General features: G+C 35.5%; 1 protein-coding gene across 5 annotated transcripts in view; it reads right to left on the bottom strand.

Annotated features, from left to right (window-relative positions):
* Positions 1–25,248, bottom strand: part of LOC135704889 (GTP-binding protein REM 1) — a 104,637-nt gene that overhangs the window by 56,657 nt on the left and 22,732 nt on the right. For all 5 annotated transcript variants that reach the window (XM_065226426.1, XM_065226427.1, XM_065226425.1 and 2 more), the window contains one exon: positions 336–655. In XM_065226426.1, the coding sequence (XP_065082498.1) occupies positions 336–542 (207 nt within the window). In that variant the 5' untranslated portion in view covers positions 543–655. The remainder of the gene's footprint in view (positions 1–335; positions 656–25,248) is intronic.

The following is a 25,248-nucleotide window of genomic DNA, read 5'->3' on the forward strand; positions in this document are numbered from 1 at the left end:
TATCAATATCTAAACAATGTGTGACTCTTTATCAAATAAAATTAAATAAATTTAAAAGTCATCTATAGTAGAATCATTCCATTTTTAGTTCATATCCGCAAAAAAAGAGACGTAAAGCGCGGGTTGTGCATAGTAGGACGAAAAAAAGAGCAAAAACCCTATAATCGGCATTGAAACAGATTTGAGAAATTTCTAGATTTGAATGGTGCTTTTTGAATCAAATTTATTGAATCATAATCCTGGAGATAAGGAATTTAAGTTAATTTTCAGATATTAAAATAAAAATGGTTCATCTCATCGTAGATTGAATATTTTTGTATGTATGGTCTGCTTACCGATCTTGGTCCGGTTATACGGGCACTTTGAGACCTTGTGGCTGGCCTCCGTCTCTTATATCCTGGAGTGCCGCCCTCCGGTGTGCCACTCTCCGATGGAGGGCTCACTATAGTTTCCAAGCTTGCACATGCGGGCGCTGATATTGATGAGCTTCGTTTTTTGTACGGTGGACGATTACTTGATGGTGTATCATCTGCCATAGCCATCAATTCCTCTAATACAGCAGAAACGCCTTTGTTGTTTTTTGGTATTGAACCGATCCGATACACTTACTTTGGAGTAGGTGGGATTTTTGACTTGTTTGGAGATATTCACATATCTGAAATGAAAGAAGCATAGTTATCCGGTCACACATTATTTTAATACTGTTAACTGTTATGATTTGTTCATTTCTTAACCGACTCCCATTGTGATACGTTTGTCCATCGGCAGTGATGGATCGCTCTTTTGGGACTTTTTCATTACTTTTTGTTATAGAATAACGTAAAATCCAGTTGAATTTTCAGTTAATCGATCGTAAAATAGACAGTTTAATGCTTTTATCTCCTTATCAATATGCAAAATTTCCGCACCGTAGAACCACACTCTGTGTAGTCACTGAAGGTGCATTCGACAGCGCTCTCAAGTGCACCTTCATTAAAACCACAGAGTGTGGCTCTGCGGTGCGGACATTTTGAATTTAGATAGGGAGATTAATTGTCATCTAGATAAAATTGATAAATACCAGATCTTTAGCGATGGGCCCAATCTTAGATCCATAGGCCAACATTAGAGCCATTTCCCCTATAGAATATGATAATTTTTCGAAGTAAATGTCAGCAAGTTATCTAAAAATGATTATGACATATTTTTATTCCAAGGTAAAACATAGATACTTTAAGTTTTTTGCCCGAAGACTTGAAAAGCAAATTGGCACTAAATTAACTCATTATTACCCAAGGTGTTTCACAATTGAGAAATATAAATTAATTTCGTATCAGCATGTAGAGCAAGGTAAATAATAAAAGGTTTTATGAACAATAAAAAAAAACTTTAAAAAAAAATCGTAGTGTCAATTTCTACTTGTGATTGATGTAAGTGTTTTAAGAATCAAATTTAACTCAGTCAGATTCATACCTATTGATTCTGAAGACACCCTTTGTCTAGCTCTTCGTTTGACAGTGTTAGAGCAATTCTTTAGTTTTCAATTATGGTTTTTCAAAAAAATCAGTTTTTTCATTACATCATTTTTGTTCCACATTTCTAAAAAAGTAGCGTACGGGAGGCTCATAGAGATATATCCAGCCTATAATTTTGTCAAAGACTGCATTGTATTATATTCAGGTGTTTATGGTTTAAACGCTGGGAGGTAATTTCCTAGCAAGCAACAAGGGACAGTTGTACAGCAGGTCAGTAGGAGTACAATATTATGATATTGGATAAGATCCTTCCTTTATTTTCATTTATATGTACTTAAATTTATAATCTATTCTCATTCTATTGCTCTCAACTAAAATCTAGTTCTCACCTCTTCATGTACAGCGTCATTGTGAGTTTTCACGGCACCATTTTGGTAACTGAAGGGCAAATATCAAAATTAAAAAAAAAAACATCATTCTGCACGCACACACCTACAAAATGAGGGGCTGGTGCTCGTGCTCGTGATATTAGTATTAGTATTATATTAAATTGAATTGAATTGATTTGAATTGAATTGAATTAATTCAAATTAATTCAAATTAATTCAATAAAATGAAAAAAAAAAATAAAAAAAAATAACAAAATAAAAAAAAATAAAAAAAAATAATAAAATAAAAAAAATAAAATAAATTAATAAGAATTAAATAAAAAAAAAAAATAAAAAAATTAAAATAAATAAAAATAAAATAAAATAAAATAAAATGAAATAAAATAAAATAAAAAAACAAGAAAATTTGTAAAATTTAATAAAATAAAACAAAAATAAATAAAATAGTTAGCAACAAGGGACAGTAGTACAGCAGGTTAGTAGGAGTGCAAAATTATGATATTAGTTGTTATTTTCATTTGTATGTACTTAAATTTGTAATGTATTCTTATTCTTTTTCTCTCTACTAAAATCTAGTTCATGCTCTTCATGCTCAGCGTTGGAAAATTTCGCGATATTTTAGGAAGCTCACATAAGGAAAAATTCGTGAGTCATTGTGAGTTTTCGTGCTCGTGATCGTGCTCGTACTTGTGCTGCTTTATAAAGCTCACAGAAGGAAAAAAAATCGCAAGTCACTGTGAGTTTCCACGGCGCTATTTTGATAACTCAGCAGTTCCTTCAAATGACGATTTTTTTTTTGATCGACCTTCTACGATTAAGTTGAAACTTTGTACAGTTGTTTGTTATTGTCCAACATGCCATTTTACATATTTGGTTCCCTAGTTTTGTCCACGATTAACACTTGAAAAGAGCTTATTCAAAAATGATGCGCTTCAATAGAAAAACATATATCTCGTGAACGATTTGTTTGATCAAGATGGTGTCTTTGGTGAAGTTGCGGACAAGTTTTGGGACTTTCAAGAAAAAATGTACACTGTAAAAATATATTTTATTATTTACAAAAAACAAGCAAAATTAAAAAAAATAAAACTATCCAAATAGCATATTTTTTATATTTATATTGTAGTTTAGATAAAGTGCTGACAATATCTTTGAAATAATGTTAATATTAAGACACATTAAATTTACAACAAAAAAGCTTTTAGTGCTTAAAATGCCCAAAGTTGTTATTTACGAGATACTCGTTGGTTAAAATTTACTAATCGCATAAATTGAGTATTTTTTGCCCTTTTGAGATGTTATTCGTGAGTGACCAAACTTGAAAATATGTGTAACAAAAAGCCCAACTAATTACCTAGCCACTTGGTAAGAATAATTATTTCAGTAGCAAAAACTGATATTTGAAGAGCTACACAAGCATATCTTCAATCAGTCACTAACAGTAAGCAGTCTAAGTCGTTATCTGGGGAAAATAGTGAAGTTCGGACACAAACCTAACAAAATATCGCAAATGCTTTAATTTTCGTTCAACATATTACTAACGAATTAACTCTTAGATCATCAGTACTTGTTTTAAAATATAAAATTTGAAAAACATTCATTGCTGTAAAAAATATTTAGAATATACTTTCAGAAACTATCAATGTTACCCCGTTTTACAGATAAATTGGATTCGTGGATTTTCGTATGTTTCGAGGGGTGCATCGATTAGCTTGGGACCGAAGAGAGTACCAGAGCTGTGCCAAAAAGTTGAGCACATTTTTTCGGGACCTTCTGGTCTTATAGTTACCTCTATGGTTGTACTGTACCAGGGAGGCAACTTCAAAATCCTTTGAAGTGCTTTTTTCCTGGGAGGTTGCCTGTAAATTAATGATTACCAATTCGCGATATATTCCACGTAAAGTTGACCGACAATACTAAACCTCCCATGGACCTTACTGACTAATATAACCATTACCATTAAAATGTAACGAAAAGTAGTCTGGTTTTGAATAATTAAAACTCAGCTTTTTCATGATGCATTTTCAATATTTTTGCATCAATCGAACGGAATTTATAGGTAACACTAATGATTTCAGCAATATACTTTGAAGAATTGGGAACATCAAGCATCGTCTAAGATTCCACGACATTCCCCTGACGGCTATTTGGTAGTGAAAACTTGAAGCTACGAATTGATGAAGTTCAAAAGTTTTTGTGAAGAGCAAGTTACCACAAAAGGGGGTACTTTTTCAATCTTGGCATTAAACCAGGAAAGTTTATAGTTGAAGATGCTAATTTCAAATAACAGACTAAAGTGGTAATTTTTATACGATAGATGGAGGAGATGAAAGTCTAGAGTTGATAGTTCCGTTAGAGTACGGCAGTGTGAAAATTGCATATAGAAAGTAGATAGCGAGCTAGGACAACTTTTAAGGAAGGTACAAATCGGTTTTTTCACCTCTCTTTACCAAACTCCCCTTTTGGAGAGGGATGGTGAGGAGTGTCCCCCCCCCCCCCCCCGTTCAGCTGTTGAGATTTCGATAAAATTTTACAGATTTCTGTAAAAATTTCGGAGTATATATATTTATAAACTAATGAAAATTCAATGATTATTTTATGTGTTCCACACATGAATTTTTGCAATGTGATAAACAAATGATATATAGGCCTAAATGCTCCTAATTTCTAAAATAAATTCAGCAATCGACTAAATTTTCAATAGCCACCAAAAACATCCATTATTGATAAATAGCATATTTTTAGCAATGGGCCCAATCTTAGATCTTTATTTTAGCTCCATAGGGCAGTGGTTCCCAACCTTTTTGCTACATCGGTGCATTTTGAAATTTTCTAAAAAAGCCGTGGCGCACCAATATTAAATAGAAAAAAAGGCGGATTTCTCTATAGATAATGAAGTTTTTTTTTGTTGTTTTTATACCTACTTTTTCTATTATTTTACAAGCATTTCGATCACCAAAAATGTACAAAATAAGACAAATTTCCAAATTAAAAAGTGAAAACTCTGATGTGAGTCACGTTTGACAGATATTTTACATTTGTATCACCGCTACGATAACAGCGCCACGGGTGGCCGGTGGTTGGTTGGATTTCACTATTGCAGGGGGAGAGATTTGAGACCACTTCTCAACTACAGAAGTGAACAGAGGATGTATCGAATTTTTTATTATTGTGTGTGGCAGGATAATTTCTCAAAATGGGATTATACCATCTGTTCTCTTTTTATGGCCATACGACTGCGCCCATTGATTTAACATACACGGCGAATGAGAACGACCGAGTTTAGTTCACTCATAATCGCCAAAAGTGCAGGAACTCAGCGATGAGTAAAATTTGTCTCATGGTTTCCTGTGGAAAACCTAAAAAATCTGCCGGAAAATGAGGAAATTGACCAATATTTTATTCAGTCTCGGAGAAGTACCAATAGACTGAGTAAATCCAATCTTTACTTTTCTCAAATTTGGGAATTTTTCCCTGGAAAATACTGGAAAAACCTGGGAAAACATGAGGCAACTTTACTCATCGCTGAGTTCCTGCACTTTTGGCGATTATGAGTGAACTAAACTCAAATTTGGGTCGTTCTCATTCGCCGTGTACGACGGCTATTTATCCAAGATTCGCTCTTCAAGCCGCTGCCATAAAATACTATCTAAGTCACACACCTGTGTAGAATCCTTATGAACGGAGTTGCAGCGCGCTTATGAGCGGCGCGCTTCGCATCAGGGCACCGCGGCGCTCAGGTTGGGAAGTACTATGGCATAGGTCAATATTAAAGCCATTTCCTCTATGTGTCGGACTCATAGTTCTTATGTAAACACATAAAATTCATGTGTAACCACACATACTATTAATTTAACTCAAACAATTTCATGTGTACTTCTGAGTGGATTCTGTTGATGTGTAGACACATGAAAATCATGTGGAATTTTACATGGAAATTCGCCAAGAAAAATGTGTCGAATTTTATCAGTGTAGCGATCCCAAGGATCGCAGGGGATTTTTCCAAGATCGAAGAGGAATAAGAATAAAGAAGGTCGAAAAGCTAAAGGCTAAAAATCTCTACAAAAAGCAAACAAAAATCGAAAATGTGAGGTAACATTTAGTACTCAACCGTGCTCTTTGTTTTAGCTATTGATGAATTTAACCAAAGGTAAAACTGGTCATGCGACACCTAGTTTTCAGATTTGCAATTACAAAACTGATGATGTACTAAAAAATATTCCATACGTCATTATCATCTCCTTTTCCTTTATTTAACGTCGGTCTCTGTTCCGCAATCTAGTGCCAATCACCGACGTATATCGATTGTTATCCATTGACGGCAACCGAATGTGCAAGAAAGGCAGCTTCCACACCTGCACGTAGGATGTCGCACCCATTCACAACACACATGGGCCGGGACCAACGACTTTACTTCCCTTCCGAAGGAAGAGGTGACCAGAGATTTTTATGCCTCAGAAAAATCCCACCGACCTCGGCTGGGATTGAACCCAGACCTGTTGGGGTGTTAGAAAGCAGTCACGCTTACCACTACACCACCGGCGCCGGCGATCGTCATTATCATGTTTCACATCATATCCATCCGCTGGTCGACCGTCACGTAAATTCATTAATAGCTAGTAGTAGCACTTACTTCAGCAAAAATAAAATAGACCGGCACGGAAAGAGAGCACGATGCTGACTGACTGAGTAGAACATCATGGGTTTAATCTTATGCCCCGTCAGATTTATGATTCGTTAGCCGCTTTTTTTTCCTAACTCGAACACATCACTTTGATTGAGCGTACCGTTTTCCAAAATGAACCTTGCTGCATACCCAACCCTTTTATCTAACATCCTAGTGATTTCTCGTGGAAGTGCAGAGATTTGTAGGCTTCCAACAAAGCGATTATAACGTCAACACAGTTCTACCCATTCCTATCTTGACCTGCAGTCGGACGCGGATGGCGCTGGTATTGCCTATTATAAAGTGAGATCATCAGTGTTTACACATTGAGGATCATAGCTAGTCCCAAGCATCTGACTCCCGAAAAGTTAACAAATAATTGGCGGAAAGTTTACATTAGCCCGATCCGTATGATACCACTCAGCTGGAATGTATCTATGTATATGCACAAGTTGAAATGAACACAGTCCTTTTTAAGCAATTTAACAGCAGGCCAAATAAAAGTTCCGCCTATGTGGTAAATTATACCCTCATTGAATAAAACCAAACAAAACAATGATGTAAACAGCCGTACGTGTTTCATGGTATTCGAGAATTCGGTAAACTTAAAAATAGCATCCATCGGATAGAAACACTTTCTCCGCGTGCAGTACTGTGAAAGCGAACATGAGATGAGTTGGTTGGTATCAAAGTTCATATGGTTAAATAAAGATACGCAATACGTACGGAATGATTTTAAATGCGCTAGAGAAATTTCAAATGTCTTAATCGCTCGTTTCGAAGCGTATGGTGCTTTAAAATTGCCAAAAAAAGAATAAACAAGAAGCATGAAAAACCACCATCCGGTTATGTGATGGTTGGAAAATCAGAACAAAGTGTTCTATTAAATGGAACACGCTGATCTGATATGAAGAGTTGAAAGAAGAGTTCACTCCACAACTGTGTTTTTCAATTTATCACAATAGACCCATTTTAATAAATATGTAATATTGGCTCTCACACTTCCTTTCAAGATATTTTTTTTTCATATGATACGATCCTTTAACATAATATTTATATCAGTGAATATGAGCCTCAAATAGCTTAGTCAGTAAAAGCACGGTATTACCAAGTCTGAAGTAACAGGTTCGATTTCCGACCTGGTCACGGACATCTTTGGGTTGTAAATTATCTCGAATTTCCTGGGCATAGTGTATCATTGTGCTTGGCACACCAGGGGTTTTTGATCTAATTTCCGTCCTACTAAGCACAACTCCCGCTTTACCTCTCTTTTTAGAACAGGTTTGAACAAAAAGTGGAATATTTCTATCGAAGTTTACTTCTAAATTTATTCACTTTTCCATACGTACCGTTGGATTTGATAGAGAGTCACACATTGTTGACAAACCTATTATTGATTTTCACATGGTGAAATTATTGATATTATTGATCTTTTCTGATTGATAGAACGGAAATGGGCGATTACGACGAAGTAGCGCTCTACCCTATATACTAATTCTTGTATTGGTTGGCATAGAATGCTCTCAATTATTAAAAACTGTGGAAGTGCCCAGAAGAAGATTAAAATGAATATAAGTTGTAATTTTTCAATATTCTTGAGCTAGGTCTGGGCGAAGACGTAATGATTTTCGAATCAATTCGAACTTTCAAAATCGAACGAGTTTTTGCTGTTATTCATCGATTGTTTATTTTTTGTTTATTTTATTATTTTTTACTTTTTTATTTTTTTTTGTCGTCAATCAGTATAGATCGTTTTACAATTGTTGCTTAAGCGCTATTTTTGAAATTTTGTCTTTGTTATATTTTTTATAATATGTCTTGAGAACAAATTAAAAAAAATACTTTTAGCTGACGTTATGCGAGGAATTGAAATATTGCTTTAATTTGGTTTTTGTCATTGTAAAGTTAATGTTATCGCAGTGCTTATTATATGTGTCCATTATTTGATTCAAGGGTCCAAATTTGGCATAATTCGTACGATGACGATTTGTAGCAAATATATTTCTATTTCGTAAATGCCTAGATCGTATATATAAATTTAAGGATGACAATACTTCTATTGAATCAATACGTTGTGATACGATATCGTTTACGAATGAAATCATAGCAAATTCACGACGCTCTTTTAATGTTTGGATATTTATGAGCATTCACCGAGCTGTGTAAGATGGCAGAGGAAATACAGTCCAACCTAACTTGCGGAGTGCATACAATAGAAACTGCTTTTGAACGGACTCTATTCTTTCTTCGTGTGTGATTGAAAAATGAGACCAAACTATGCTGCAATATTCTAATATTGACTTTACATAAGCAATGTACATTGTTTTTATCGTATCGTATACCGTGAAAGTTATAGCAGAAACGTTTCATGACACCAAGCATGTTGTTAATAATTGTATTATAATGATCGGTAAAAGTAAGTTTTGAGTCCAAAATAACACCTAGATCCCTGACTGTATCACACTTTTCTACATTCTGTTTTCCTAAAGTGATTGGTATATCGGGTAGGATTCGTTTTCTACTAATGGTAATTAAGTTACATCTATTTTATATTTAATTGTAGCAGGCTTTTATGACACCAAGTATGGAATATCTGTATTTCCTCTTTGAATGTGTTGATGTCTTTGGCATTTTTTGTTAACAAAAAAAAGTTTAATGTCGACAGCATAGATTAAAACTTTCAATTTCTTAATAATGAAAGATATGTCATTGACGAAGAGAATAAATAAATTTAATATCATGGCATTCAGTCAAATCAACTGGAACTTTGAAAGGTATCGAGAACATACTGCGGAGTCAATCGATTTTATTTTCAAAGCCGACGGAAAACTGCTTGAAAAATTTCACTAGCAGCAAATTGTTTTGCTCTTCTTCAGTTGAATCCCGCCAAAAACTCTGAGTCAGGAGCGCTCGAGCTCCCATGACTCTCATAAAGTATTTTATTGAAATTGTAACCCAGTTGAGTCATCAAATTGGTGCTGTTTTTTAAGATTAGTTCAATGAGCCTGTTGGTTTCTACCGTTGAGCTTACAATAAATAATGTGTTATGGAAAAGTGCGTTTCATTTCTATTATATGACGATACTTAAAACTAGTAACTACATGAGTGGCTTCTGAATGTTTGGCTACCATCTAACAGTTCACAATGGCACCCAGTTGACAAGCATATTGAGTGAGTCCGCCGTACCCAGCTTAACATTAACATTTTCATTTTTCATAAGTTGGATATAATCTGAGAAATGTTTGTTCAGCTCAAGGAAATATTGATTGATGTGATATTTCGGGTAGTGAATTAAGCTTCGTTTGAACGGTGCACTTGCAGTGTAGCTGCAAAATTTCACGTAACATCGCATTTCAACTGCTTATGAAAAACGAACAACTACACTGAACCTAAGAGGAAGAGGTGACAATTGGCTTCTTCCTCTTTTATTTCTATCTCTATCTCTATCTTTATCTATCTCTATCTCTATCTTACACACATGAAATCGGCCAATCAGGAGCTGGTTCACGTTTGACAGAAAAGTGGTTCTTTTTCGCCCCCGTATTGTCACCTCTTCTCTTAGCACTGAACCAATATGACATATTCCTGTTTTCTGGAAGTCTAATAAATTTGCGCTAAAAGAAAATTCAATGAAAGCGATATGATTGAAAATGTGTCATGCAAATTTTATGAATATCTGATTCATTTACAATGCTGATAAGTTGGTTAATTTTTTATAATCGTCATATGATAAATGAAAATCGGTCAATTTATAATAATTAACTGAAAAGGATTTGAAACCCATAAGCATAAGCTTTTCTTTTCACGAAAATATCATATATAGGGGAAATAGCTCTAATGTTTGCATATGGATCTAAGATTGGGCCCGGTGCTAAAAATCTACTATTAATCAATTTTATCTAGATGAAGTAGTCGATTGCTGCATTTATGTATGGGCCCAAATTAGGGGCATTTAGGCCGACTTTACATCCATTTCCCCTACGTCATAAATCAATCTAATAAAAAATTTATGTGAAAATCACATAACATTTACTTCTAAAAATAAATCGAAAAAGAAACAACAGACAACGAGAGGTGCTACTTCGAGTGCTTTCACAGTTGAGTTTTTTTTATTGTAGCTGATTTGGGATTCGATCCAGAACTTCTGGCCCAGTGTTGGCAAAATGATCAATCAAATAATATTTTTCCGCTCTCATACGCTCTCAATATCACGAGACTATTTACAATGTGCAAGGATCAAGCTGAGAGTTGACTCGACACAACAATGATTCCGTTTAACATCGTTTTCTTCGAAAGAGAAAGTCTAGTAGTTTGCTATCTATTTTTACTCTTCACCGATGGCAGACACGAAGGGACTGCTGCCAGCCGTTATGGAAGCTTTAGTTGTGTTCGAGTGTAAAGCAAAAATCATTAAACTCAATCTCACCACAGTTTTGTGAGATTTGCAGCCGGTGAGTTTTGTTAGCTTGATATTTCAAGCTGCGATATCGCAGCTTGCAAAATCAACCGCAGCTGTTTGCTTGTTGATTTTTGTTTACGAAAACTAAGCGTGATCTTGGGCATTGATGAGATTAGATTTTTTATATTTTTTCAACACTAGTTATGCCTATAAGATGTGGCATGATTTTCCGGACGCTGTAGATGGTAGTAATTTAGGAGAATGCCCGAGCAAAGCTGGAAATCATCATGAAATCAAAATTTGCTCACAGACAAAATTAAAGCAAAATTTTACAATGTTCAATCGAACGGAAAACTAATCCTGCTTTCTATTAAATAAATGTTATGATCTGATATTCATAATATTTAACTAAATACGGGCCTGGTGGAAATAGTTAGCATCCATGCGTCTCACGCTGAAAGACTTAAGTTCAAACTCAGTGCATTGTTAAACAATACAAATAAACAATAATCGTTAGTTCAATGACAGATGAAATTAGATTAAATTTTCGATAAGACGTTAACAGCAAAACTTGAAGTTAAGTTCCTTTCATTTAAAAAACTGTTGACTGCATAAAGAAAGCTTTGTATGATACTAGACTAATGTCGTGACAACTGAATTCAAAATGAGTTTTCATTATGATAAATGATGTTACGATCAAAATTTGGTCGGCTTAAACTTGACGCATTTCTTTTAATCAAGCATTTAAAACACCTGAACACCCTTAATTTTGTAGGTGTGTAAGTGCAGAATGATGCCTCTATAGTCCATTCTATGCGCACGAGTGTTGATGGTTCGAAAGTGAGGATAAAAATAACAAACCAACATTTTTGTCTGAAGCGAAAGTGAGGACAACAAACTTTGCACTTGAAAATGGGTTATGCAAGTGTACGTGTTATAAACGTCAGATAGGTAAATTTTGATTCTGACATTTGCTGGCCAGTTATCAAAATGGCGTCCAGGTAAGAGGAGCAGCGCATCAAAATTATGCACGCGCATCGCGAAAATTCGAAACACTCGCACGCCGAGTACGTCAAGGCTGACTACAAACAATTTCCTGGGGAGGAGTTTTATACGGCAACCGAAAAGGGAAAGGTGTCAATTTCAATCATATGCAACTGTCGAAGTTCGCTAAGAAATATCTGGTTTGGCAGGCTCTGTACCTGTGATTTGAAAAGTGACATTTTCAGTGCAACCGGGACCGTCAACCAGGAAATTGGTGTCTGGAAAAACGTCTGATGCCTTTCCTGAAGCAACACGATTGTTCCGTGCTGTTTTGGCCGGATGTGGCATCGTACCATTATGGAAAAAAGGCAATGGAGTGGTATGCCGCCAAGAACGTGCAGGTGGTGCCCAAAGACAATAACCCCTTCCAACATGCAAGAGCTCCGCCCAATCGAAAAATATTTGGCCATCGTCAAGTGAAACCTGAAGAAGACCCAAGAAGCGAGAAGCAGTTTAAGGCAAACTGGCGTTCTGCGGCGAACAAATTGGACGAGGTGGCTGTACAGAATCGGATGGACGGAGTTAAACGAAAGACCCGGCAATTAGGATTCGGTCGGGATATTTTTTTCTATATTTTATACTAACTGAACTTAGAAAAGAAAAATAATTTGATTTTATAAATAAAATATTTAATCAATTTACACGCATTCTTGTTTGACCAAATTGTAATCGTAACATCCTTTGGGAACATCAAACTTTAATATCGATTTGTCTTCATTTTGTTAATCGAAATCACTCGGGTTCAGGGTTGTTAATGACGTTAACGTCCGTTAACGTCTTCATTGCAAATTACCATTGAAGAAGTTAACGATCGAAATCGATCAAAGCTGGCAACATCCTCGCAGATTTCAATGAAATTTTCTGGATGAGTAGACTTTGACTAAATAAGCACTTTTGCGTACTCAGTTTTTCCAAAATTTATTTAGACTTACATTTGAGAAGGGCCAAAAATATTATGGGAAAATGACAACTTCTACAAAAATATGTTGTATAGATGACTTTTAGGAAATTGTCTAAGTTTTCGAAAAAAAATTCCATTTGAGACTGAAAACATTCGATTTTTTAATTTAAAGTCGATTAAAAAATGGCCATGTTTGATTTGGATGAAACTTTGCCTCAAGATAGGTAATTATGTTTACTACCATCCGTCCATGCATTGCGAGATGGGCACTTTTAAGGAAAAAAGTTTTTCTAACAAAAACTTTTTCATATCTGAACTGTTTTTTTTAACGTACCATTTTCACACAAAACTAAACCAGTGAAGCTCAAAATCATCTCAGAACCCAATGAAGCTCAATTTGTGATTCAATTTTGTCTAATCAGCAACTAATCACTTGGATTAATCGAGAACTCCATATGAAAAGGGCTTATATTATCAGAAAATCAGTGCTAACATTTGAAAACGGCGCAAAAGCCATTTGTAAACAAATGGTTTGTGGGCTCTTTACTCGCTACTCGAAGAACGCCCACGCAAACCAACAGCATCGTCAGGAAGGGGAAAATTTCCCCTACCCGATGTTGCTGTTGTGTCGCGTGGGTGTACTTCAAGTAGTGAGTAAAGGGCCCACAAACCATTTGTTTACAAATGGCTTTTGTGCCGTTTTCAAATGTTAGCACTGAAATAATATAATTGATTATATTGTCTTCTACTGAGGCAAAATCCGATACTTCTATAGCATCTTAGCATTCTTTCCCCGTAACGTGGGTAGATCACCTTTTCGTGGTACGTTACGGGATGTAAGATCTTCCACCGACTCCTAGTCCTGACTACCAAACTAGGGGAACAGGATTTCTCAGTAATCCAAGGAACACATCTTAGTCCTTGTTACTTTTTATGCCTTGTTTATAGTGACAAGACTCGGCTTTGTCTACCGAGGATGATCTTCAAACAAGGAAAAAAATGAATTAGTTGTCTTCATCTATGTGATTCCTAATCTTCTATTCGTTGTTCCCTAGTTTGAAGTGGTTAAGACTAGGGTTCTGATGCATGGTCATTATCGGTGTCATACCTTAATTTTGCTGCCAAGGGATCCCATTTTGACTGACAAAGGGGCGCGCCTTTGGAGGGTGTTTCAACACTTCGAAGGGTATAAATAGCGGGACCTTTCAATTAGAGTCGGATCCTTGCGATAAATGCGAGAGTGGCAACTGTAAAAAAAATCGAATACTTCATCATTTCTCAATAGTGATGGAGTAATACGACATGACCTAAACTAAGGACACGGGATATACTACAATAGATCAATTTACTGGTCGCAGTAGTGTTAGGTCCCGAACAGAGGATAAAAAAACTTAGCATTCTTAGCTAAAATTATCCATAAAGAATTAGGTATGAATAAAATTTAAATTGAGATCTTTTTTCGTATCAACAAAGATTTGGGAAGTCAACCTATCGCATCATAATTCTATATGCCCTTCTGTTATTTATACCTAGTCTAGTCTAGTCTAGTCTAGTCTAGTCTATAATTCTATATGCCCTTCTGTTATTTATACCTAAACCATTAACATAAAACTAAGGTTGATTTCATACAAGCAGCAGTCAACCTGATAACGAAAGTTGTGAAGACAAGTTTTAGTAAGATTATTATCATGGACCAAAGTAGTAAATTAAGGCTCAAAGGATTAAAATGTTGTGCAAACATAAATAATCCAAGATGCAACCGAAATAAGTTACGGGCCATATCGTCAACGATGGTAGAATAAAAACAATCTATGGGATGTAGCCACTAAATTGATGAAACGATGAGCATTTGTGCGTCATGTCGTACCGTGATATCTCATAATAGAAGTCCAGTTATGAAAAAAAAACGCCGATCGGTTGAAAATGAAGTAAATATCCAACCACAGACAAACAGACATAACACATTGAATATTTCGCACTGTAAAACATCGTCGCTAAAACATTACCGCCATCTGTTGAGTATACTGTGGTGAATAGTACGCTGAACAGATGGCGGTAGTGTGTAAACGTCAAACGCAAAGGAATTAACTATGCGCGCTGCAGGTGGCAGTACTACCAACTAAGATACTTTTAAATTGACCGTTAAATGCATGTTCGATGAACAACTTGCGAGTGTTATGTCTGCTTGTCTGTGATCCAACCGTCAACTAGTGGGCAGCAGCATAATGATAATCCAGGTCCATCAACGAGTGGCCATCAATCCGTAGATGAGCTAGGTAAGAACAGTCATCCTGATGATTCTATAAACTTTTAACTGCAACCTCCTAATTGCACTTATTAATTTTTTTAAATTTTCTTCTTTCCTTCAAATACGGTACCAGGCCAGGAACCGAAATTAGCAAGACAAAACCTCTAGCGCATTGGGTTTGCATTATATTGAATTGGTGTCTTTGGCAAAGTTTCTCGGTTTAACATGCGCCTTCATCTGGTCATGGAAATTAGTTCAAATTCTCTCCGCATAGATGGTGCTGCGATACTAACTTTCTTATTTCGCAAGATAGAAGTGTGCTGTCTTTTGCAAAGTTGTAGAACATAAAATAATATATAAAAATTTCCCAGAGCTTAAAGTTTTAGGTCTTCAAATAACAAAGATATAGTGAATATTGTAAAATTTAACTGAAATTTACGTTTTTTGTACTATTTTCCATACAAACGAGAAATCCTTCATTTTTAACACCGTGTATCTTTTAAGTCGATTAATTTGCAAGTTTTGAGGAAGAGTTTTCAATATTTTGGGTCGATACAAGCGAAATATTAGCCAAAATAGTGAAAATTACCATGATTTTCATAATCCGGTTTCTCGAAAAGTAGCAAGTATTAGCAAAAAGTCGTTTATTTTCTGAAATGTACCATTTATCATCAATCAAAGGTGAAAGTTTGCCGGACATATAATTTTATATATTTGAGATATTTGAGTTCATAGACTACCATGTTTATTCAATTGGCGTTCGCCAATGCACGGCTTGCTGGCTGCGTGCGATGGAACCGATGGAATATGTCTCTTATGCTTCGCTAGCTGCACGTTGGCGAACGCTGTACTAATGCATGCACAAAGCTTCTTCATGTACATATATTCTCGAACATGTGTGCGTGTGACAAATGTTGATGAGATATCTAGATTCATAATATTTTTTTTAATTCTTACAACTACCTGTTATCTTGCTATGTCGATTATTGCAACAGCATTTGCACGGGTCCTGGAAATGACTCTATATCGGTTTGAGGAAACTGTTTCTGCATTGTCATCACTGGGTCAGAGGTCAGCCAAAGTGGATGGAATACGTCCTCGATGCTTGCAAGACGACTGATTATCATTTTATCGTCTTGTTAGGATACCCTTTCGAATACATTTTCATTTCCTCAGGTAATTGTAATGATGGCAACACTGCCAGAAGATTTTTTTCAGAATCCAGCAAGCCGTGCATTGGCGAACGCTAATTGAATAAACATTGTAGTCTATGAGTTCAGATATCTCAAATATATAAAATTATATGTCAGGCAAACTTTCATCTTTGATTGATGATAAATGGTACATTTCAGAAAGCTAACGACTATTTGCTAATACTTGCTACTTTTCGAGAAACCGGATTATGAAAATCATGGTAATTTTCACTGCTTTGGCTAATATTTCACTTGTATCGACCCAAAATATTGGAAACTCTTCCTCAAAACTTGTAAATTATTTGACTTAAAAGATACACGGTGTTAAAAATGAAGGATTTGTCGTTTGTATGAAGCATAGTACAAAAAACGTAAATTTCAGTTAAATTTTACAATATTCACTATATCTTTGTTATTTGAAGACCTAGAACTTTGAGCTCTGGGGCATTTTTATATATTATTTTATGTTCTACACGCAGAAAAAAATATTTTAAACGTAATAATATTTGACGTAAAATTAATAAGAATTTCATTTTGTTTTGGCTGCAAAAAGATATCACTATTATTTCAACAATCCAGTATCTTTGTTTCTAAAAACCCATGGATTGTTAAATCAAAAAGAAAATCTTTTCGAAGTTACAAGAGCTTTCATGGTTTTGACGTGAGCTGTCAAATTTGGCAGCTTGGTGAACAAAAAAATATGTTTGTTTTTAAAAGAGATTTCTTGTTGATTCAATCAAATTAATTTTATTAAGCCTGAAAATAAACGCAGTAGAAATAAAAATATGTTTATTGATTCAATGTTTTGTTTTCTTTTAGTATCAATCAAAATTACAATTGAATTAAAAAAAAACTTTTCTGAGGCATAAAATCACTCCGGTTCATGAGTTGATGGGTCAATAGGTAGGGTCCAGGTGTGGGAGCTGCCTTCCTGGCGTCGGGAGCATTGGTACTCAGTACGGAAAACAAGATCGACGAAAAAAAAATCAAGGAAAAAAAATACAGAAAAACTGTTTGTATTTCGCAACTGCAGCATACTTACTTACCTCAAGTCTCAAAATTTTCGGAAATGTTGCACTTATTTCCCGAAATTCACTGTTGAAAACAATATTTACGCCGAATGCGAAAAAAAAACTAAATCAAACGAGAACAGTTTTATGTTATTGTTTACATTTTTGTCCGGGAATGAGGGAATGGTTGGTAGTTATTTTTGCAATCATGGCCCGGGGAACGGACCCAACAAATAAATGCTAAATTAAAATGAGCTATTGTTGGCTTAATAAAAGAATATTGTTATTTTAACAATAGTTGCAGTTGAAGAGTGGCTTATTAAAATAAAAAGAATCTTATTTTGAATTTATTTGAATAAGTATTATCGAAACAATAAAACGCAATATAATTTCAACCGGAATTGTTTGTTTAAATACAAATAAAGTTTTTTTTTTTGTTCAATGCAAACAATTTTCTGTCCGTGTACAACTTTGCCCAAAACAGCAAACCTCTATCATGCGAAATAAGAAAGTTAGTATCGCAGTACCATCTATGCGGAGAGAATTTGAACTAATTTCCATGACAAAATGAAGGCGCATGTTAAACCAAGAAACTTTGCCAAAGACACCAATTCAATATAATGCAAACCCAATGCGCTAGAGGTTTTGTCTTGCTAATTTCGGTTCGTGGCCCAGTGTGCATTGGTTCCATCATTGGAGTCAGTTCCATCAGCAGATGATCTGCAACGCCCATACAATGTTGAGAAGTTAAATGGCTTTGTGGAAACGTTGAATTTATCTTCAATTTCATCGAGGAACATGAGGAGCATGGATTATCGTTCAATAAAATCTCTAGAAATTACACAAGCAGTGCGAAAAAATATATTTGGCCTAGATACAGCATACAGCAAAGTAGAGGCATACGAAGAAATGATTGTGCAGCTAAAGGAGAAGTTCAATTCCCTTACAGCTGACAGAAAAGATCAGATAACAGTATTATAAGTATTGCCAAAGTCTTGGTCCGTGAATAAAGTCGTAGCAGAACTCAACGCACCAACGTACATGGTGAGGTAGGTAAAGAGCCTTGTATATGAGCAGGGTATTCTAAGCACACCCAACAAAAGAAGTGGGCATGGGATCAACGATGTAAAAAAAAAATGGCTAAGGAATCTTTTGATGACAATGATATTAGTAGACCTATGCCCGGAGCAAATGATTTTGTTTCCGAGTTTAGAAATGGACGAAAAAACACGTTCAAAAACGCCTGTTAATGATGTCCTTCAAAGAAGCGTACATGATTTTTGTTCATAAATATAAAGAGATTATTATTTTTTTTTTCCTTTATTTAGGAGATTTTTAGCCGTAGGCTAGTTCATCTCCGAACAGTCTTAAACTGTCTTAAACTGTCGAACTGAATTAAAGATATTAATATTGGTTGTTATTCACGGCTAGCTCAGTATAATGCGATTCTTTTCAGGGTCGGCTACATTCACTTGCTTCGGGAGGACATCATACATACAACCAATCAACACGAGAATAATAGGCGGAACAATACAGGACACCAAGACAGTCTCTCAAGAAAAAAAGCACAAACACAGAAAATAAGCTTATTCATAATATAATTCTCGATTTAAAAGATACATCATAATTGTCGTTGCGGCCGATCAGGAAACGGTGGGGCCCATGCGTAGAGGGAGAGAGAGAAAGGGATATTGTAGCTTGGTTACCTCTGATGATAGGGTGGTCAGCTACTCCAATCGGCACCCATGATCCTGGTCTCCATGGGGGAACTCCGCCGATATGTTACCGAGGTCGTTGCGTAGATCCGTAGCTCGGCGTACCTTCTCGATGTTCCGACAGAGTAGGGTTTGAATAACCGATGTTCCACGCGCTCGCAGACGGGGCAGTAGCACCTTGGATTTTGGGCACTGGCAAGCGGGGGCGGACCCGCCAGACCTTACCAAACCCTCACCGCCACAGCTTTGGCTACTGCTCGCCCGTTGCGTGTGTCGTAGCAATGGCGGATACTCGCTAGACACCAGCGCGGGACTCGCCGATCCCCAACTCACTTCTTGCTGGATCGAAAATAGAGCACACGTGGGAACTCTGGTCACCGTCTCCGTTTGCGGGTATTTATATGTTGGGTTCTCCTTGTTACCACTTTCCACACGGCTTCTCCAAGGCCAACAATCGTCGGAGATCTTTGCGGGAGGAATTGAACCCAGGCTTCGGTCTTTCAGTAATGTCCTTTTGGCCTCAGGTTGACAAGCACTATCCTTGAACCACTTTCCTACTTATCTTTCGTTCTTCGTTTTTCTTTATATATTTTTGATCCAAACTCTTGGACGGTCTACCACTTTCTGCCGGCTTTAGTAAAACTCCTTCATCATCTCCCCTCACTCTCCCTTTTCTTCCTCTCTCTCTCTTTCTTACTCTCCTCTTCTAATTTTCCGGTGATCCGTGATGCCAACATTGGAGATGCATAAATGACGTGTAATCGAACGGATAAGATGTGAGCCGTTGTCGAGGGGTTAGTAGATTTTAAACTAGGTAATATTAATGCGGACTTTGCCGTCTTTTGTTTTTTATTTACATTTTTATTGTTTTTATTTATTTATTTATTTATTTACAGTTATCTGCATGCAAAGATTTACAAATATTTATATAGTGGGCTGGGAACTAATTGAACGGTTTATATTTATGTTAGGTATAATTTATTTACAAATGAAAATGTGCCAAGGGAAAATATTGAATTCAAATAATTATTTCTATATATATATATACACCTACAAATCTAAACTAATAAAAAAAGGACCTAACCCTAACCTTAACTAATCTCCTTGCGTGCCTTGCCTTGAACCAAACTATTGTTCCCAAGTTGTTGGTAACATGGTTTCATTGTATCTACACAATGGCGACCAACACATTGCATTTTGCTTGATTCTACTGAGTACTGGTATACATAATGTATGTATTTGTACAATTCATGCAAATGTAAAATTAATGATCAACAGTTTAAGAATTATGTCACAATTATTTAAAAAATGCTTTGTAATATTTCAACTAGAACAACTTAATGCTTTTCCGTGCTTGCGAAAAGTGTGCTTCCAATGAACTTACTTTGCTATTAGAATCAAATGACAAACAAGATGTTGTGTTTCAACAGTGGCTGAATACTGATCGTTTTAATTTGGAAACGATTATTAAGCCTGTTGATGAATTTGTTCCATACCTCGTTGATAAAATTAACAAACTTATAACTCATGACTTTATTTGCAAACATTTGCAAGAAATAAAAAAGAATCATTAAAGGAAGGGGAAATTTTAGCAATTTGTGATTTTTCTGAAAATTATTCATTCATTATCCAAAACGCTGCTCAAATATATCACTGGAATAATTCTCAAGCAAATTCTCGATTAATCAAAGTGAACTTAAGTGATGATTAGACAAAATTTAATCGCAAATTGAGATGGTTGTGAGCTTCACTGGTTTAGTTTTGTGTGAAAATGGCAAAATCAGTTTAGACATGAAAATGTTTTTGTTAGAAAAACTTTTTTTTTCTTAAAAGTGGCCATCTTGCAATGTATGGACGGTTGATAGTAAACATAATTACCTATCTTGAGACAAAGTTTCATCCAAATCAAACACGGCCATTTTTTAATCGACTTCATATTTTAAAAATCGATTTTTTTTCAATGTAGGTCTCTAATGGATTTTTTTTTTCATTATTTTTTTCCAATACAATTTTCTAAAAGTCATCCATACAGCACATTTTTGTAGGAGTTGTCATTTTTCCATAATATTTTTTTTTGGAAAAAAATCGGCAAAAAAAGTTTGGCCGTTCTCAAAGGTTAGTCTAGATAAATTTTGGAAAAACTAAGGCTACCCAAAAGATTTCTTCAGACCGATCGCGTTTGTCATAGTGGTCTTTGGTTTTTTGTTCATGATTCCGTTAAAAAAAATTGGAATTTACTGAGTTTTTGAATTGCGGAACTCTTCGGTAAAATTTAAAAAATCTGTGAAAAATTTAAAGTTGAGAAAATGTGTTACGAACATTTACAGACTTACTTCTGTTAACCCCGTGTAATGATAAAAAAATAAAATTTGTCGATTTTATCCAATCTTTACGAATAACAGTCATTTGAATTTTAACCGAATTTTTCAGTAATCCAAAAATCCAGTAAAAAAAACTGACTCCTGTAAAAACATCTAGGTGGCCAAATTGGTCGAATGTGTTAAATTTATAGAGGATATCATGAGATGCTAGCGGTACGTAACGGCGACGTTTCCACTTAACTTTACACAAGTTTCTGATCGAACTTGGACGTCTGTTCTCTGTGATAAAAGGGACATCGACTTATTGGCGATCTAACAATAGCGCTCGTGGCGAATAGGAGAAATAGAAAAATGATGATGGTCTTAGAATTTTGCACGTTGAGGTATACACTGATAAATTGAACTATTCCCATTTTGCTTGAAATTTAATCAATTTGACATTAAACTCAGTTTAATCATATCGAATGATTAAAAATTAATCTTCTCTTTTAAAAAAAAATAAGCATCTGATATTAAACCCAGTTTAATCATGGTTGATTAGATTATAGATCATCTTTTTTTGAATATTTTTTAATCATTTTTGATTCTATTTAAAAAAAAAGATTGAATATTAATCTTTTTTGATTATATATCATAGCATAGCATAGCATAGCATAGCATATGCGATTGTACAAATCGTGGGTGGCTATATAATGGTCAACTAATACGTTTTGCAGAATATATCGAGTGTTGACGTAGAAAATATCACTTGGGATTAGTGATTTTCCCCACACGAAAATAAAATCTACAATACAAGCATCGCATTATACACCTGGCCACATCCTTACAATCGCAGGGGAAGGGAGGGAAAGTTAATCCAACATCTACTTAAGAAGGTGCAGGGAACCCATACTACCTTCATAGGTGTCACAGGAAGGAAAGAGTTGTGTTAGTGGGAGGGTGAATGATTTGGAAACTCTATTCGTTAATATAGAGCATTTGATAAATCAGTGACAAAAAATAAAATATTAATAGATAAAATGGAAAGATCTCACCCGATTGGCCTAGAGACTTTGCAGCGTCATGTTTTCAGAAATGCTTTATTTAATTTTCCTTGAACCACCGCAATCACTGATAACGCTCTTCTCAATCTTTTTTGATTATATATCAGTATTGAAAAAGAATAAAATTTAATACTGGAAAGATTATTTCGATTTTAATCATGCATGACTACTGCCGAAGTAATCATGGCTCGGACTCAATAAGGTGAAGCGGGAAACTGCATACTTTTTAAGCTTTTTTGATTTAATTTATCTTTGAGTGTAGGAAAGAAATCTTGAAAAGCAATTATTATCCGAAAAAAAATATTTGTCATTTTTTTAAAAGCTGCTACGAGGGAAACCTCAAAAGGCATCCAATAGACGTAAAATTTTAAAATTTTATGTTTTTTCGTTTAGATCTTTAGATCTGAACTTTTCTAACCTTGTATGCACAACCAAATTTATAGAAAATACTTTTTTCGTTAAATAAAAGCGTTTTTAAAATATTCTCCCATACCTCGCCCTGCAAAATTGTTATACCATCATCAGTTTTCTAGTTCTCCTATTTGCCACAAGTGACTCTTTATGCTATCGTTAGATTGCCAATTTCCACTACCTACTGCTCTACCTTCCGCTCTCAGAATTCGCCAATTCGGTGTCTCTCGTTGTGTGTTTTGCTGAGACTGAGCAATATTCGATACCGCGAAACATCTCCGCAGTTATGTTTTCTTTCGGCGCAGGAGATGTGCGGTAATCGAAAGTTAAGAATGTAGCTCAACATTTACTATAACATTCTACCAAATTTTCATGTGCGTAGTCCACTGCAACAGCCGAACGTACGAACGAATAGGGTGACTATAGCGCTTTTTAAGAAAACGTCACAAGTTTTTATGGCTGTTTTAATCAATAATTACGAAGAAACCATAAAGCCTACACGGTTACTACCAAAGACACAAATCTAGGGAACTGCATGGAGAATGTTTTGTAGAACAACTAAATTAACAGTAATGAGAATTTACAACTTAAAAACACAAAATGTATGAAATTGCACCAGTTTGTTAGGTACTTTCAACATACTTTTCAATTTTAATGTATGATAATTAACTTTAATCGAGTTCTTTTCTTAAGTGGTTTATGCCAAGTGTGCTACTAGGGTACCAATTTCAGACAGTACAAGCCCCGTATTGACGCAATTGGCACATTTTGGTTTTTATTTTATTTTTATTTTTTCCTGTGGTTTGTTTTCCGTCGATTTTTCCGTGTTGAGCACCAATGCTACCGACGCCAGGGAAGCAGCTCCCACAACTGGACCTTACCTATCTTACCTACCTACACTTTATGAACCAACGGGGACCAACGGCTTTACTTCCCTTCCGAAGGAAGGCATGATCAGAGATGTTATGCCTCAGAACATCCCGGCAGCGCCGACTGGGATTGAACCCAGGCCTGCTGGGTTGAGAGGTAATCACGCTTACCACTACATCACCGGCGCTGTTAACACATTTTAGTTATAGATGTCTAAAAATTACGTTCAATGTAACATAGTGATTTAGTAATATTATAATAGTAGACTGGCCACAAAAATAAAAATTCTAAATTTCCACTGACCAGCCCTTAGATTTGTTCCTTTAGGTGAGAAAACTATTCTTTGAAAATTTCAGCTCATTTGGTTGAAAGATGAGCTGGCGCTTTTAGTTTGAATTTTGTATAGGGAATTTGGATAAAATACACGAAAAAATGACACCCCCACAGTATTTGGATCATAAAACAGTTTCCTTATTTTCAATTTGATACAGATTTTCAATACTTATAGTTCAAACAATGAGTAACAACTTTGCTGAAGGCTACATAATAAATCCAGTTTTTTTTAGATATTCGCATTTGAATGTATATGAACTTTTCATCCCTATATAAACATTAAACCAAAAGCCAACGTTCCGTCAAAAACAGCTTAAATAATCAGACAGCGGTTATCTCACCTAAAGACAAAAGTCTGTATGTTGGCCTATGGGGATTTTTTTAAATTATCGAACAGGTTTGGGCTGCTATGAAACTTCGTCCATGGGTAGAGCTCATGGATATATTAACAAAAGTAAATTTCTAAAAAAAAATCAGGATTGCCAATTTTTCCGGAAAACCTTCAAAAAATCATAACTTTTAAACCAAACATTGTACAGCCAAAGTCAAATGACATGAAATTGCTTGTAATTTTATCAGCTATTGATAAAAAATACATTTGGAAACAAGTTTCCCATGAATGTTTTCACCATTAAAGAAAATCTAAAAGAAAATCTGTGGAAATTATCGTCTGTATCATGGATTTTTATCAAAAAATGTTTTTCTGTTTGAAAATTGTAAGTGCTATCGTCTTTGTTTCGAGGATTTTTTAGATTATCATGGTGTTTAGTTCCGTAAAATTGTAGAACAATAATGGCAGGTAGTGTTCGTGAGTGTTGTGTAGTTTTCTCCGTTGTCAAACACCCTAGTAGGCAAAAATAGGACAGCTTACCGTAGAACGCAACAATCCACCCCACCGAAAATTGCAAAATCCGTCACCAGATGGACGAACAACTGCCTGTTGGGAGGCCATGAGGGGTGGCGATAGAGATAGCTATTTTGAATGGAGGATACCGGGCACGACGATGAAAGACGAATAGCGCGGGTTACTGGCCGACAGCCTGGAGCACCCAAGTAACAATTTTGGTTTTATTAGGGTGCTGAAGACTATGATTTAGACTTGTAGCATGCTTTAGACCCTCTAAAAAATTTGAAATGTTACTTGGGCAGTGACCCAATGACTCACTCATTTTTCAAATTAATATTCACTAGTCGTAAGACCACCCAAAAACTGTTGATCGAGCAAGCAAGCTAGCTAAATTTAATTGGAAT

This window comes from Ochlerotatus camptorhynchus, unplaced genomic scaffold (genome assembly GCF_037179485.1).
Source record: "Ochlerotatus camptorhynchus isolate MF236.1 unplaced genomic scaffold, CSIRO-AGI_Acam_v1.1 ptg000250l, whole genome shotgun sequence".
Lineage (NCBI taxonomy): Eukaryota > Metazoa > Arthropoda > Insecta > Diptera > Culicidae > Ochlerotatus > Ochlerotatus camptorhynchus.